At 48.0% G+C, this 13,577-nt stretch overlaps 1 protein-coding gene across 1 annotated transcript in view; it reads right to left on the bottom strand.

Moving 5' to 3' along the window:
- Nucleotides 1-13,577, bottom strand: part of LOC135213847 (ras GTPase-activating-like protein IQGAP1) — a 201,387-nt gene that overhangs the window by 153,494 nt on the left and 34,316 nt on the right. The window contains exons 2-3 of the mRNA XM_064247950.1: nucleotides 9,483-9,579; nucleotides 7,602-7,836 (exon numbers count right to left, since the gene is read on the bottom strand). Of these exons, the coding sequence (XP_064104020.1) occupies nucleotides 7,602-7,836; nucleotides 9,483-9,579 (332 nt within the window). The remainder of the gene's footprint in view (nucleotides 1-7,601; nucleotides 7,837-9,482; nucleotides 9,580-13,577) is intronic.

Raw genomic sequence — 13,577 nt, forward strand, 5'->3', positions numbered from 1 at the left:
AAGCGTCCTGCCGAGCGTCCTCAAAAGCGTCCTGCTTCCCAGTAGGAAAGCGTCCTGACGAAAGCGAAAAGCGTCCTGCTGAGCGCAAGCTATATCGGAGGAGAACGAGAACGGCGATGATCCGAAGGCGGGGGAAAGAGACGAACGAGGAGAGAGAGAAGGAGACTGCTTAGTCCTCTTGACGGGCAGCCTGACGTCCTTTCTCCGCTTAGGCTCGACTGCTGCTGGGCGAGTCCTCTGAGCCATAAGGGTAGAAATCTGGTCCTGAAGGGACAAAAGAATATTTTCGTAGGTGACGAACTAGAAGGGGCAGGACTGAACCTGGGAGGGAAGGCGAGGGGCGAGGGGACGCCTCCTTCCTTCTCACAGGTTTACAGCTACCTGATTTCTCAGGGATACGCGCCTGTGCGTGCAAACCAGCGTCCTCGTCGGAAGAGATTTTACCTCTCTTCTGAGAAGGAAAAAGCGTCATAAGCGTCCTCAAGAAGAAAGCGGCGATGCAGGACGTGAAGCGTCCTCAACACTAAATGTCCTTTCAGCGGACTGAGAGTCTCTCCGAGCGCTCCACCCCTTGCGCGGGGAGGATGCTTTGGAGGAGGAAAAACAGTCCTTAAGGATGCGCGCCCAAGTGCTGCGCTCCTTGACAAGCCTGGGACCTTTGCAACAAGGCCTGCCGAAAGGGACGCCAGATCGGTGGGGAGCCCCCGTAACCCTCTTGCGGCTTTCGACATACCCTCTCCCTGAGTCCTGCGAGTCGATAGAGGTCTCAGCCTAGAGGCATTATGGGGCCGATCTGACGCCCCCTCCCACAACACTAGGGGCACGATCACAAACTTCACAGGGCCAGTGTTTCCAAGGCCAAACACTTAGATTCAAGAGTGCGCGAGACTCGAGAATCAGAGAAAGGGCATTACCTTCTCCAGACACAGAAAACAGGGCCCGAGGCAACATCACAGATTTAGGATGAAACAAAATCTACCGGTGTTAGAGGAGGAGAAATGTTACATTCCTTACCTTTTGTAGAACTGCTCTGGAGGAAGCCCTCCTGACTCTATCACGCTCCAATTTACGCCGATAGGTCTTCATACATTTCCATCCATCATCGGTCAAATCCTTGCATTCATTGGCACCCATCATCAACCCCAAACAAACATGCCCCTGCATTCCATACAAACGTGTGAGGATCAACTGAAGGTTTAAGAACGCCTCACCGTTACACTCACTCTCACACACTCTGAAACTCCCTGTACTTGATCCTGACATCATGTACACAGAAAAGCCAATCCAAATTCAAAAAACAGTCCACTTATTCGCGTGCCAATCCAACAACTCCAGAGTCGATATAACCAAAAGTCAATCCAGATACTTAGAAGAGAGATAATCCAAAAATCCTAGACGGAGGTACTGCAAAACAGCTGTTACAGCACCGGCGACAGAAAAAAATATGAATGGAAAATGGGAATGGTTCTGATATCCGCCTCCCAGCGGCGGAGAATGGGGTACTACCACCATGGCCGCCCCACTACGTGTGACCGCGAGTTGAAATTCTGTCGGACGTCAGAAAATACAGCTATATATATATGACAGGTAAGTTCATGAACAAATTGTATTTTTCCTAACTATTACAAACCTGAGGTATTTACATAGGAATGTACTTCAGCGCAGCTGAAACCGTCGTAAGCTTCGAAACAAGGTGGTTCAGTAGTTAACTGCTTGTCCGATAGTCGGGAGTCCTGCCCGACTGGGAGGTAAACATTCACTTTGCTTTAGGCCCAGGAACAGAGTGAGGGGTGGCATGAGGTGGGACTTATGTGTAAAGGACCACAGGTTTGTATAGTTAGGAAAAAATACAATTTATGACAAATTGTGATTTTTTGTTCCAACATGTAATACAAACCCTCGGTCCTTTACATATGGATGACTCACTTATTGGTGGGTGGAATCTGAGTCTTAAGAACAGATGGTGTTCGCTCCGACCTTGGTTCCACCTTCCTAGTCGTAAGAGCAAGAGAGGGATCCCTAGCCTCCTTGGCCTAAACTGATCAGGTGTGCACCGCAGGAATCAGTGGTCAGACCTCTGGACCAAATTCATAAGAGGGAGGCAAGCATGCCAGCCTCCTATGAATAGCAAGCAAGAACTAGTCCATAAGCAAGAGCCAAATCTAAGGTCTTGGGTTTGTCTCTTGTTGGCATCCACTCCCCCCCCCCCTTGTTAGGGGAGTGGTGGATAACCACTCCTATCCCTAATGAAAGGGATAGGACGGAGCTCAGTCGCGTAGTTTACCTGCATCGGCCTCCTGTTCCAGCGTAGTAACGACCACAGCCCTCTGCCCACAGATAGAAGAGAGAAAAGAGGAGGAAGAGAAGCCAGTCACACACTCATTCACTCTTCCATTCACGCAGTCACACCAAGGATGCGATGCTGTCTGTCCGGCAAGGGAGCTGGGGTAAGCTACACAACTTGTTGAGCAGCCACCATGGGTACCCAAGGAAAAGGCCTGTCCAAGGAACTGTGAGCGATATCCCAAAGGTAAAAAGATGTGAAGGTGGCTGGTTGGCCCCAAACCTGCCTTTAGCACCTGCGCCACGGAGAAGGTTCTTGCGGAAAGCAAGGGTTTGGACCAATACCTCTGACTTCGTGGGCTCTTGGATGAAGGGTACCGGTGTCGTCACTTCTATCCAAAGCGTACGCATTCCTGATCACCTCATGAAGCCAGAAAGAAAGTGTGTTCATGGACACCACTTCCTTCTCGGTAACCCCGGTGCTAACGAAGAGGCGTCGACACTCAGGCCGATAGTGGCAAGTTTCTCTCAGATAGCACCGTAGCGCCCTCACAGGGACAAAGCAGAACATCTCATCCGCATCGATTGTTGGTGAAGGTCCTTCAGGGAGGGGATCGTTGAATGACTCAAACTCGGTCACGTCAGGGAGGGGGGCCGAAGGTTCTGAGTCTTCGCTACGAAACCCGGGACGAAATAGAGCGTCAACCGATCCCCAGCCCCTCGTGCTTTACTTTATTGAAAGAAAGACCATGCAGTTCCCCTACTCTCTTCGCGATGCCAAGGCCAGCAGAAAGACGGTCTTGAGGGTCAGATCCCTGTCTGACGACTCACGGAGTGGCTCGAAGGGTCTTCAAGTCAAACTCCTAAGGACGAGAGTCACGTCCCATCCCGGGGGCCTGGGTTCCCTGGGTGGGCAAGACCTCTCGAAGCTCTTCATCAGGAGGGAGATTTTCATGGAGTTGGAAATGTCTACTCCCCACAGTTTAAGGACTAGGGCCAGGACGGCTCTGTATCCTTTCACTGCGGAGACGCAGAGGACCTTCTCTCGGTGAAGGAAGATGACGAAATATCAGCTACCTGCTGAAGAGTGGCTCTGAGAGGAGAGAGACCCCGTCCACGACACCAACCACAGAAGACGGACCACTTCCCCTGGTACACTGCTGCAGAGGACTGCCTGAGGCACCCAGCCATCTCTGTTGCTGCTCGACAAGAAAAGCCTCTTGCTCGCAAGAGATGGTGGATAACAGCCAGCCGTGAAGAGACAGAGACCGAACCGATCGGTGGTACTGTTCCACGTGTGGTTGGCACAGGAGGTTGTGCCAGGGGGGAATCTCTTTCAGTGCCTCGGAATTGTGAATCAGACAGAACGGGGGAAGGCGTAAACGGAGAGGTTGTCCTACGGATGTTGAAGAGCGTCCTCTGCAGCTGCCCATGGGTCCAGCACAACTGAGAAGAAAACCTGGAGTTTTCTGTTGTGCCGGGTGGCGAACAGATCCACGACTGGACGCCCCCACAGGTCGAAGAGCACTTTCTGCCATGTCTGGGTGAAGGGACCACTCAGTCCCTATCACCTGATTCCGACGGCTGAGCTTGTCTGCCACTACATTCCTCTTGCCTGGAATGTATCTGGCTGACAGCTCTACAGAGTGAGCTACCGCCCACTCGTGCACCTGCATCGTTAAACTGGTACAATGGGAGGGGAGGGACACTAGGTGACGTCCCCCGTTTGTTAATGTACATATGCCACACCACTACCGTGGTGGTGTCACTCATCAACACCACTGAGTGTCCCATCACCCGTTTCCGGAACTCTTGGAGAGCGAGGAACGCTGCCTTGGGCTCCAGGACATTGATGTGAAGGTGTTGTGATGATCCCACACACCTGCAGTCAGCAACTCCTCCAGGTGTGCGCCCCATCCCTCGGTCGACGTGTCTGAGAACAGCAGCATTGTCGAGATACCTCAAAAGACGTATCCCTACCAAATGGGCCCAAGCAGACACCAGAGTGAACACTCGCGTGAACACCTGTGGGGCGGTTGAGAGACCGAAACAAAATGCCCTGAATTGGTACACTGTCCCGTCGAGGATGAAGCGGAGGTACTTCCTGGAGGACTGGTAGATGGGAATCTGGAAATATGCATGCTTCAGGTCCACAGAAAGCATGAAGTCGTTCTCCCTGAGAATCGAGCACGGAGCGTGCTGTTTCCATCGTGAACTGAGTCTGGCGAACGAATCGGTTCAGGGGAGAGAGATCTATCACCGGGCACCAGCCCCCCCAATGACTTCTCCACCAGGAAAAGTCGGCTGTAGAAGCCCAGCGACTGTTCCCGTAAAATCTCCAAAGCTCGTTCGCTCAGCATGGCATCTACCTCTTGCCGAAGTGCTACGTCCCTGGCTGTACTGGGGATGTATGTCTGCAGATGGACTGGGTTTGAGGTGAGGGGTGGCCGTGACTTGAAGGGTAGTAGATATCCCTCCCGAAGGTCTCAGCTCCGTAGCGCTGCCAAGTTGCCCAATGGCTCGCCAGGCAACACCCCCCTTCCGGCAGCACATGAGGGGGAACGCCGTCCCTAGCATTTCCCCTTCTTCGACTTCTTCTTCCCGGTTCCTCCCCGGGAGAAGGAGGACTGGGAGGAGGGCTGACGGTCATTCCTTACAACAGAAGTCAAAGGCTGGGTCTTTCCTCTCGGCCTCGACGAGGACGTTGTCTTAGCCGCAGAGGATGCGCTCGCCAAGCTCCGAGGCTTAGCCGCAGTGGCTCGAGGCTGCCCAACCGCCTTTGAGACTGCCTGGTAGACTAGACGGTCACTGTCCTCAGGGGGGGCTGCTGCTGCAGGCGATCACCAACCTGCGGTGACGATCGAGCTGCAGGCCTAGTCGTGCGGTCTCCCTGAGGAGAACTGCTGGACTGAGAACGGTAGCGATGGTCCCGAGTGTCAGGAGAGCTGCTACCCGTCAGCCTATCCGTCCAGTCCCGGTGGGAGCGACAGTCAGGGGACCGGTAGAGTCCACTGTCGCGGTGGGAGCATGGCCCGTCCTAACGGCGCGTCACGGTACCTGGCCTAGCCAAGGCTGGTCCTGGCGACCGGGGGGACATCATCCTCGCCTCAGCCCGCGTACGGTCTGGTGGGACAGTCACGTCAACCCTGGGGACCGGCAGATCGCCACGAGAGCGATCGCTGGTCTGGTGGGAGTCGCCTGAGTGACTGCCACCGGTCTTCCGCTCCATGCCTGACTCCTGACGGCGAACAGGCTCAGCTGCCTGGACCCTGGCTGCACGGTCACCCGCGGGCGACAGTACACTCGGTACCACTCGCGAACGAGCGGCCGAGATGGTTCCCGGTGCCGAGGCAGAACGCCTGGCGCCAGGAGAAGAGGTACCGGTGGTAGCCGGTACACCTCCGGTCCCCGTCTTCTTCTTCCTTGTGGAAGGAGAGACGGGCCCCGTTCCCAAAGGAACAGGAGGACCAGCGGAAGCCCCAACTGTCCCATCGGAGTGGGACAGACCCTTTGAGGTCTCTGAGCGAAACTTCTTAGGGGGGGAGGAGGCCACCATCTTCTTGCTCGGCTGTGGGACCTTGGAAGTCGAAGGGGAAGAGGTGGCTGCAGACAACAACAAAGAAGACAACAACGAAGACGATGACGACACCTTCCTCTTCTTCGTCAGCTTCCTCAGGACCACTGTCAGGTCTTCCATCCTGGACGGAGCTGGGGCAGTTGCCGAAGCAACAGGGCCCAGCTGCACCTGTCTGGAGGGACCTGCGGTGGGAGCAGCAACATCACGGGCTGGAGCAACGACGGCAGGAGCTGGTGCGGAGGCAGCGACAACAGGAACTGGCGGCAGATCAAGCGGGTCAGCGACAACAGGAACTGGCGGCAGGTCAAGCGGGGAACTCTTGGGGCACCTTAAGTCAGGGGCTGGGGCGAGGGCAGCAAAACCAGGCGGCGGGGTCGACTCTATCCTCAGCAAGCACGGCACCGGGGCATGGATTGCACCAGGTGTTACCATCGCTACATGCTGCATGTAGACCAGGGGGGGGGAGGAGCAGCATACCCAGGCGTTGACACCACTGTTGTCGTCGACGTCTCTGATCCCTGGGCCGCCAGGTGGTACAGCAGCCCCTGAATACTCGGTGCATCCGGGTGTCCAAGCAAGTACCAGACCTGCTCGAGATCGCCAGCCGCAGCGGCAGGCATACCTGAGGAGGCAAGTGCCGCGGGTTAGGGGCGAGAGAGAGAGAGACGAGAGAGAGAGATGAGAGAGAGAGAGAGAGAGAGAGAGAGAGAGAGAGAGAGACACGGAAGACCCAAGTACAGCTGAACGTCGGGGTGCCGCGCCCCCTCTTCTACACTCGACTGATCGAGTGAAGAAGCAGACCGCGACACGTCCCCCAAAGGGGAAGGAGCCATATGCGAGAGCTGACACGGAGGAAGGAAAGAGGAAGACGTGTCCGTAACCAATGGTGTCGCTGGAGAGCCCTCCGACGACACCTTGGCTGGCTTATGCGGCTTCTTCCTCCCCTCGTATCACTCCCACTGCTCCTCCGACCAAGATACACAAATAATACATATCTTGGCTCAAGAGCATTCTCGCCCTCGACACCGATTACATAAATCATGAGGGTCTACTTCACACAGTGACCTAAAGGCACCACACCTACGGCCCTTCACACCAGGGCACAATCTGCGGCTGACTGGGGGGCCGGGGGGGGGGGGGGGGGGGGGGGGGGGGGGGGTGGGGGGGGGGGGGGGGGGGGGGGGGGGGGGGGGGGGTCTCTCTCTCTCTCTCTCTGTCTCATGGATCCTCATTCTGGCACAAGCACAGCAATACACAAATGATGAAAAAAAAAAAAAAAAAGAAAAAAGGCACAAAAAGTACTTACAGTCACCCAAGTACTACTCAAGATAACCATACACACGAAAGACTTCAATAAAAGCGAAGGCGAAAGCAAACGACGATGGCGGGCAGAGAGGCGAACACACGTCTTGCTCCGTCGGCAGCCGAAAGCAAAGTGAATATTTACCTCCCAGTCGGGGCGGGACTCCCGACTATCAGACAAGCAGTTAACTACCGAACCACCTTGTTCGAAAGCTTACCACCAGTTCCAGCTGCACTGAAGTACATTCCATATGTAAAGGACCGACGGTTTGTATTACGTGTCGGAACAATCAAATTTTTTGCCAATAACATTTTCTTGAACTCTGCAATCAATCAGCAGCACATTCTAATGAATGAATGCCCACGATGAATTATCAATGACCTGACAATATAAAGCTCCACAAGTTATAATAAGAAATTACTGTCATAGGGTACTTACAGAAGGTAACTTTATCTTTTTCAAAGCCTTCAGAAAGTAATTTATATTGTCTGTATGCCTGAAAGTTAATCCCAGGGATTTGTACCGGCTCAAGTCTGAGTCGTATATTCGTCGAAGCGGTACAGTGTCAGGTGCAAAGAAGTGACCCAATTTTGCCAGGTAAACACCATTTCTCAGCTTTTCTTCTAACTCTCCAGCTTCAGGCAACTCTTCGTTTATGCAGGCTTCAATCCACCTGTTGATCAAAACAATAAATATGCTTTCTAAAAACCAAAGTAATATGTATATAATGCACAGGTAGCAACTGTAAGAAGTCATCATATCATCTAAAATATTTCATATAACACTGTGCAATATAATTATAGATATGTCAATGCATTGATGACAAGCCCATGTAAATTAACTTAACAAAAACTTCATAATGACTACTACCACTATTTGACATCACCAAACATTTGTTTTCAGATAGTTTTAATTTATACTAAAACTTGTTTGTACATGTCATCCTTAATTATCTTTATCCATTAGAATCCACATACTTTACATTACATATATATTTTGTTACAATTACTATATTACAATAATTACAACTATACTATTGTATTTTAGCACTGTAGTATGTATATGTATATACATGTGCTATACTACTTTAAACTGTACCGTACTTACCGTATATTTCGGCGTATAAGTCGATCGGAAGATAAGTCGACCCCCCAATTCTGAGTAAATTTGTATGATTTTAACTAATATCGGGTATATTAGTCGACCTATAAAATGTGAGGCCAACCGTACGCTCAAAATAAGCAGCAGGGTAAAACGTATATAAAATAACCTGAATGTAATTACGGGTACATATGTTGCTCTACTTACCATAAGAAATACAAGAAATATACTCGGTATATTAACAAATCTGTGTAATATATAAAAGATGAATACCGGCAAATATGATTAGAAATGACGAAACGAAAGATACGTTACTCGAGTGTAATGTAAACAAACAAAGCGCTAACTAACGCTGCATAACAGCCTACGTATATATGTATGTACAAACTGCCACTCAAGTTAATATTTTGATTGGGTTGTTAAAACGACGTCCCGGTATTTTATTATGTTGGAAAATTCCTTGACCATTGGTTCTTCTATGTCATAAACAGGCTCATTTGAGGGAAAACGAACCTTCAGTTGATTCACCAGATTTAAACTGGGATCCTTATGCTGAAACCGTGAATGATAATTTGTTTGATGAATTGTTTAATTCAAGTGACGATGACTCAAGTAATGACTCAAGTAATTTTGAAGGATTTTAAATACATATTTACTATTACATACAAATTTTTTTTATTTCATAAGTGATAAATAAAGATTTCATACCATAAGTGTTTTTGAACAATACCCGGTAAATACAAAACTGTCAGAGTGAACGCATCCTTCTCAATTACTGTACTACAAATGGCTACGCAATGTTTACGCTTGCTGTGCGATTAGGGTTTCTTCAAGTTACTTAGATTTTTTCATTTTATTTAAGGTAATGGATGTTCTAATGTATTATTATTGTCGTATTACAGTGTGAAATGTTTTTAATACTGGTATTTACATACATAGTTACCTCAACAAGGCTGTCATTGTTAATAGCCAACTGTAAAGCCTGGATTCCTGTACGATATGCCAAAATAATAAAGATTCACTTTTTGTTACTGTTAGATAAGTCGACCCCCTAATTTTGGCATGATTTTTGGGGGCTAAAGGGTCGACTTATACGCCGAAATATACGGTACTTTTTGCACACATTCTACTAACGTACTTACTACTCACATATACACATACTACTGTACTATATTTACTTTTCTGTATTCATCCAACTGCAGGCTATATTTAACTTACTTTTTTGCCTCTTCCAAATGACACAAATATTGATAAGATACATTCTTCTGACGCTGCTCATCCATTTCCTGGGCACTGATCCCACACTCCATTCCACCTAAGAAGAAATTAATAATCTATAACAAGAGTACATCAAGTACGCAAGTTCTGTAATTATAAAATACTCAAGGTAACTGCACATTATAGATGCTATATTTAACAAACCACACTGCCATAAACAGCTCTTTTGTATGCACAACTGTATAAAAAACTCTTTTGTATGTACAACTGTAAAAAAAAAAAAACAAAAAAAAAAAAAAACTGTCAATCTCTTAACTACACAGCATCTTGTGCTCATATCTGATAAACTTAAGAAATGAAGCTTGCAGTCAATTATAATTTTCATTATCACTTTTATGTACAGTACCTTTCAGAGTAAAGTATTTTAACTCATTGGCCTGGTTAACTACTACTTAATAATTTATACTGTATAATACACATACTAAAGAACTTGAGGAAAGTTTCCTCAGACAAGCAGGTACCCCAGAGGTTTTCTGTCGATGAAATTTAAATGAATAAAAATTTGTGGAATTTGAAAATATACCAGCGCTTGCAGTACACTACTGTAATTCTCTTACTCAGAAACTGGGTGATAGTTGAAATAAAGTTGCATTGTCAGCACTAGTCACTTGCTTTCACTGCTCCCCCAAAAAGACACTGATCCCACAAATAGGTTCTTGTACATTGTTAGTTAGGCATTGGTATGAAAAAATGAACTACCAAACAATGTCTACCCAAAATTCAACAAACTATTCCTATGGCAATAAAAATGATAGTTTTATAATAAAATGATATTGTTATGTTACAATAAAGTTTTCATACATACTTACCTGGCAGATATATACATAGCTAAGACTCCGTCGTCTCCGACAGAAATTCAAATTTCGCGCCACTCGCTACAGGTAGGTCAGGTGATCTACCGGCCTGCCTTGGGCGGCAGGACTAGGAACCATCCCCGTTTTTCTATCATATTTTCTCTCTTCCACCTGTCTCCTGCGGGGAGGCTGGGTGGGCCTTTAATTGTATATCTGCCAGGTAAGTATGTATGAAAACTTTATTGTTAACATAACAATATCATTTTCATACAATCAACTTACCTGTCAGATATATACATAGCTGATGGCACCCTTCGGTGGAGGGTAAGAGACAGCTACTATATGGAATAGACACGTAAACAACTATGTTGTAGGTATAAATAAAACCTTGGTTCCTACCTGATAGGTGGTAGACTTCGTGGGTGTTTGCCCAGTAGTCTGCATCACCTCAAGAAACTTTAGCGATATATGATCTATGGCCAAGAGTTCTTGTGGGTCTGGACCGATGGGGTCTTATCCGCTTACCCGGCAGAGCCTGAAAGAACTTTGTCAATGGGTGTGAGTCGATCTTATATGACAATACACCTTATGAAGGAGCACACAACCAATCCCGACACCTGATCCTAACCATATGTTAGAACTAAGGATTGTTCCGAGTTATCCCCAGAACTCGTCACAACAACCCGTAACTCAAAAAACCACTACACACATACATATCAATTTTCAAAAAAAAAAAAAATTATACTCATCTAATTGGATATGACAAGCGTCTTACTGAACAACACAGACGGCCGCCGTGCTAGCCTAAGTCCTCCATTGTTCGAAGAGACTCCAGACCATATCAAAAAAGAAGAAAAGTATATACATTTTAAGGATTGGTGTCGGCTCCCGTACCCAGAATCGTATCCGCCGATACGAAAGGACCTGAGGAGAAAAAACACTTCTCATATGTCACACGAACCGTCTTTCAAGTAATGAGATGCAAATACTGAAGTTGCATCTCCAAAATGTCGTATCTATGAGTGTTTTTAAGCGACATATTCTTATAAAAAAAACGAGAGAGACGTCGCTACAGCTCTTACTTCATGAGCTTTTACTTCAGTAGTTGTAACTGTTCGTCAGGACAGACCTTATGAGCGTCTGTAATGACGTTTCTTACAAAGAACGCCAGTGCATTCTTGGACATCATCTTGTGGGGTCTGTTTTAACGCGCACCAAAGACCTTGTTTAGAGCCTCCCATCTGACGCTTTCTCTGAAGGTAGAAACTTCAGAGCTCTAACAGGGCATAGAGACCTCTCTGCTTCTCTGCCTACGAGACTCGACATTCCTTTGACTTCGAATGACTTAGGCCAGGGATTCGTGGGATTCTCGTTTTTCGCTAACAGGGTCTTAAACGAGCAAAATAGCCGATCTCCCTTGAATCCTACCTTATCCTGCAGAGCATGTAATTCACTAATTCTCTTTGCCGTAGCTAAAGATAATAGGAATAAGCATTTCTAGTTATGTCTCAAACGATGCCAGATGAGGAGGTTCGAATCTATCCGATGACAGATATTTTGAGGACTACGTCTAGGTTCCAGTTCGAGGTACTGGTTCCTTAGACTTTGAAGTCTCAAAAGATCTTATGAGATCGTGGAGATCTTTATTATTTGCCAGATACTAATCCTCTGTTCCTGAATACAGCCGAGAGCATACTTCTGTATCCCTTTATTGTGGATACGGCTAGATGAGATTTTTCTCTCAGGAATAGCAGGAAATCAGCAATTTCCGCTATGAGGTAGTGGAGGAGGACAATTCTTGGATCTACACCACCTTCTAAATACTTCCCACTTCGATTGGTATACTTTCGTAGTGGAGGTTCTGCGTGCTCTCGCGATCGCGCTTGCCACTTCGCGAGAAAAAGCCTCTCGCTCTGACAAAGTCTTTCGATAGTCGAAAGGCAGTCAGAGCGAGAGCGGGGAGGTTTTGATGGTACCTCTTGAATTTGGTTGTCTGAGAAAGATCCGTCCTTCTTGGTAGGGATCTTGGAAAGTCTACGATCCACTCTACCACCTCCGTGAACCATCCTGGGCCGGAAAAACCAAAGGGGGCTATTAACGTCATCCTGTCTCCTTTGACGCCACAAACTTTTTCATTACTAACCCCAGGATTTTGAATGGGGGAAAAGCATAAACGTCTACTCGAGACCAATTTAGTAGGAAGGCGTCTACCATAATTGCTCTTGGATCTTCCACGACCGAGCAAAACACTGGGAGCCTTTTTGAAATGAATGTTGCGAAGAGATCCACATGAGGAGTCCCCACAGAGACCAGAGATCGAGACACACTTCCTCGTGTAGTGTCCCATTCTGTATGAAGGACCTGGTTCCTCCTGCTGAGCCTGTCCGCCCTCACATTTCCTTACTCCTGTACGAACCTTGTCAGCAGGGAGATGTTCCTGTGAGAACGTTCCAAAGTAATATGATCTCTCGTGAAGCTCGTAAAAGGAAGAGGAGTGAGTCCCTCCCTGTTTCCGAATATAGGCAAAGTGCGGTGGTGTTGTACCCACGTTTACTTGCACTACCTTGTTTGACACCAGAGGTTCTAGGCTCTTCAAGGCCAGATGTACGGCGAAGAGCTCTTTGCAGTTTATGTGCCAAGACACCTGTGCTGGTTCCCAGGTGCCTGACACTTCCTCTGAGCCTAATGTCGCTCCCCAACCTCTCTCAGACGCGTCGGAGAACAACACTAGGTCTGGGTTCTGTGTTCTTAGAGAGATCCCTTTGTTCTCTTCCAGAGGGGAGCAACCACACTGTAGGTGTGACTTTATCTCCACTGGAATGGGAAAAAACGTCCGACAGTTGTCCGGTTTTCCAGCTCCAAGACCTCTTGAGGAAGAATTGAAGCGGACGTACATGAAGTCTTCCTAGAGGGACGAATTGTTGTAGCGAGGAAAGTGTCAGAAGGCTCAACCATTCCCTCGCCGACGTTTGTTGCTTCTCTAAGAAGAGAGAGACTATCCGCAAACCTTTTGCGATTCTCTCTTGCGAAGGAAAAAAAACTCGAAAAAACCCCGAGAATCCATCCGAATCCCCAGATAGACTAGGTCTTGTCTGGGGGTCAGCTGAGACTTCTCGAGGTTCACAAGCAATCCCAACGCTTTGATTAAATCGAGAGTTAACTTTAGATATCCTCCAGCACTGTCTCTCCGATCTGGCCCTGATGAGCCAGTCGTCCAGATACATAGAGATTAACACCTTTG

This window comes from Macrobrachium nipponense, chromosome 43 (genome assembly GCF_015104395.2).
Source record: "Macrobrachium nipponense isolate FS-2020 chromosome 43, ASM1510439v2, whole genome shotgun sequence".
NCBI classification, from domain to species: domain Eukaryota; kingdom Metazoa; phylum Arthropoda; class Malacostraca; order Decapoda; family Palaemonidae; genus Macrobrachium; species Macrobrachium nipponense.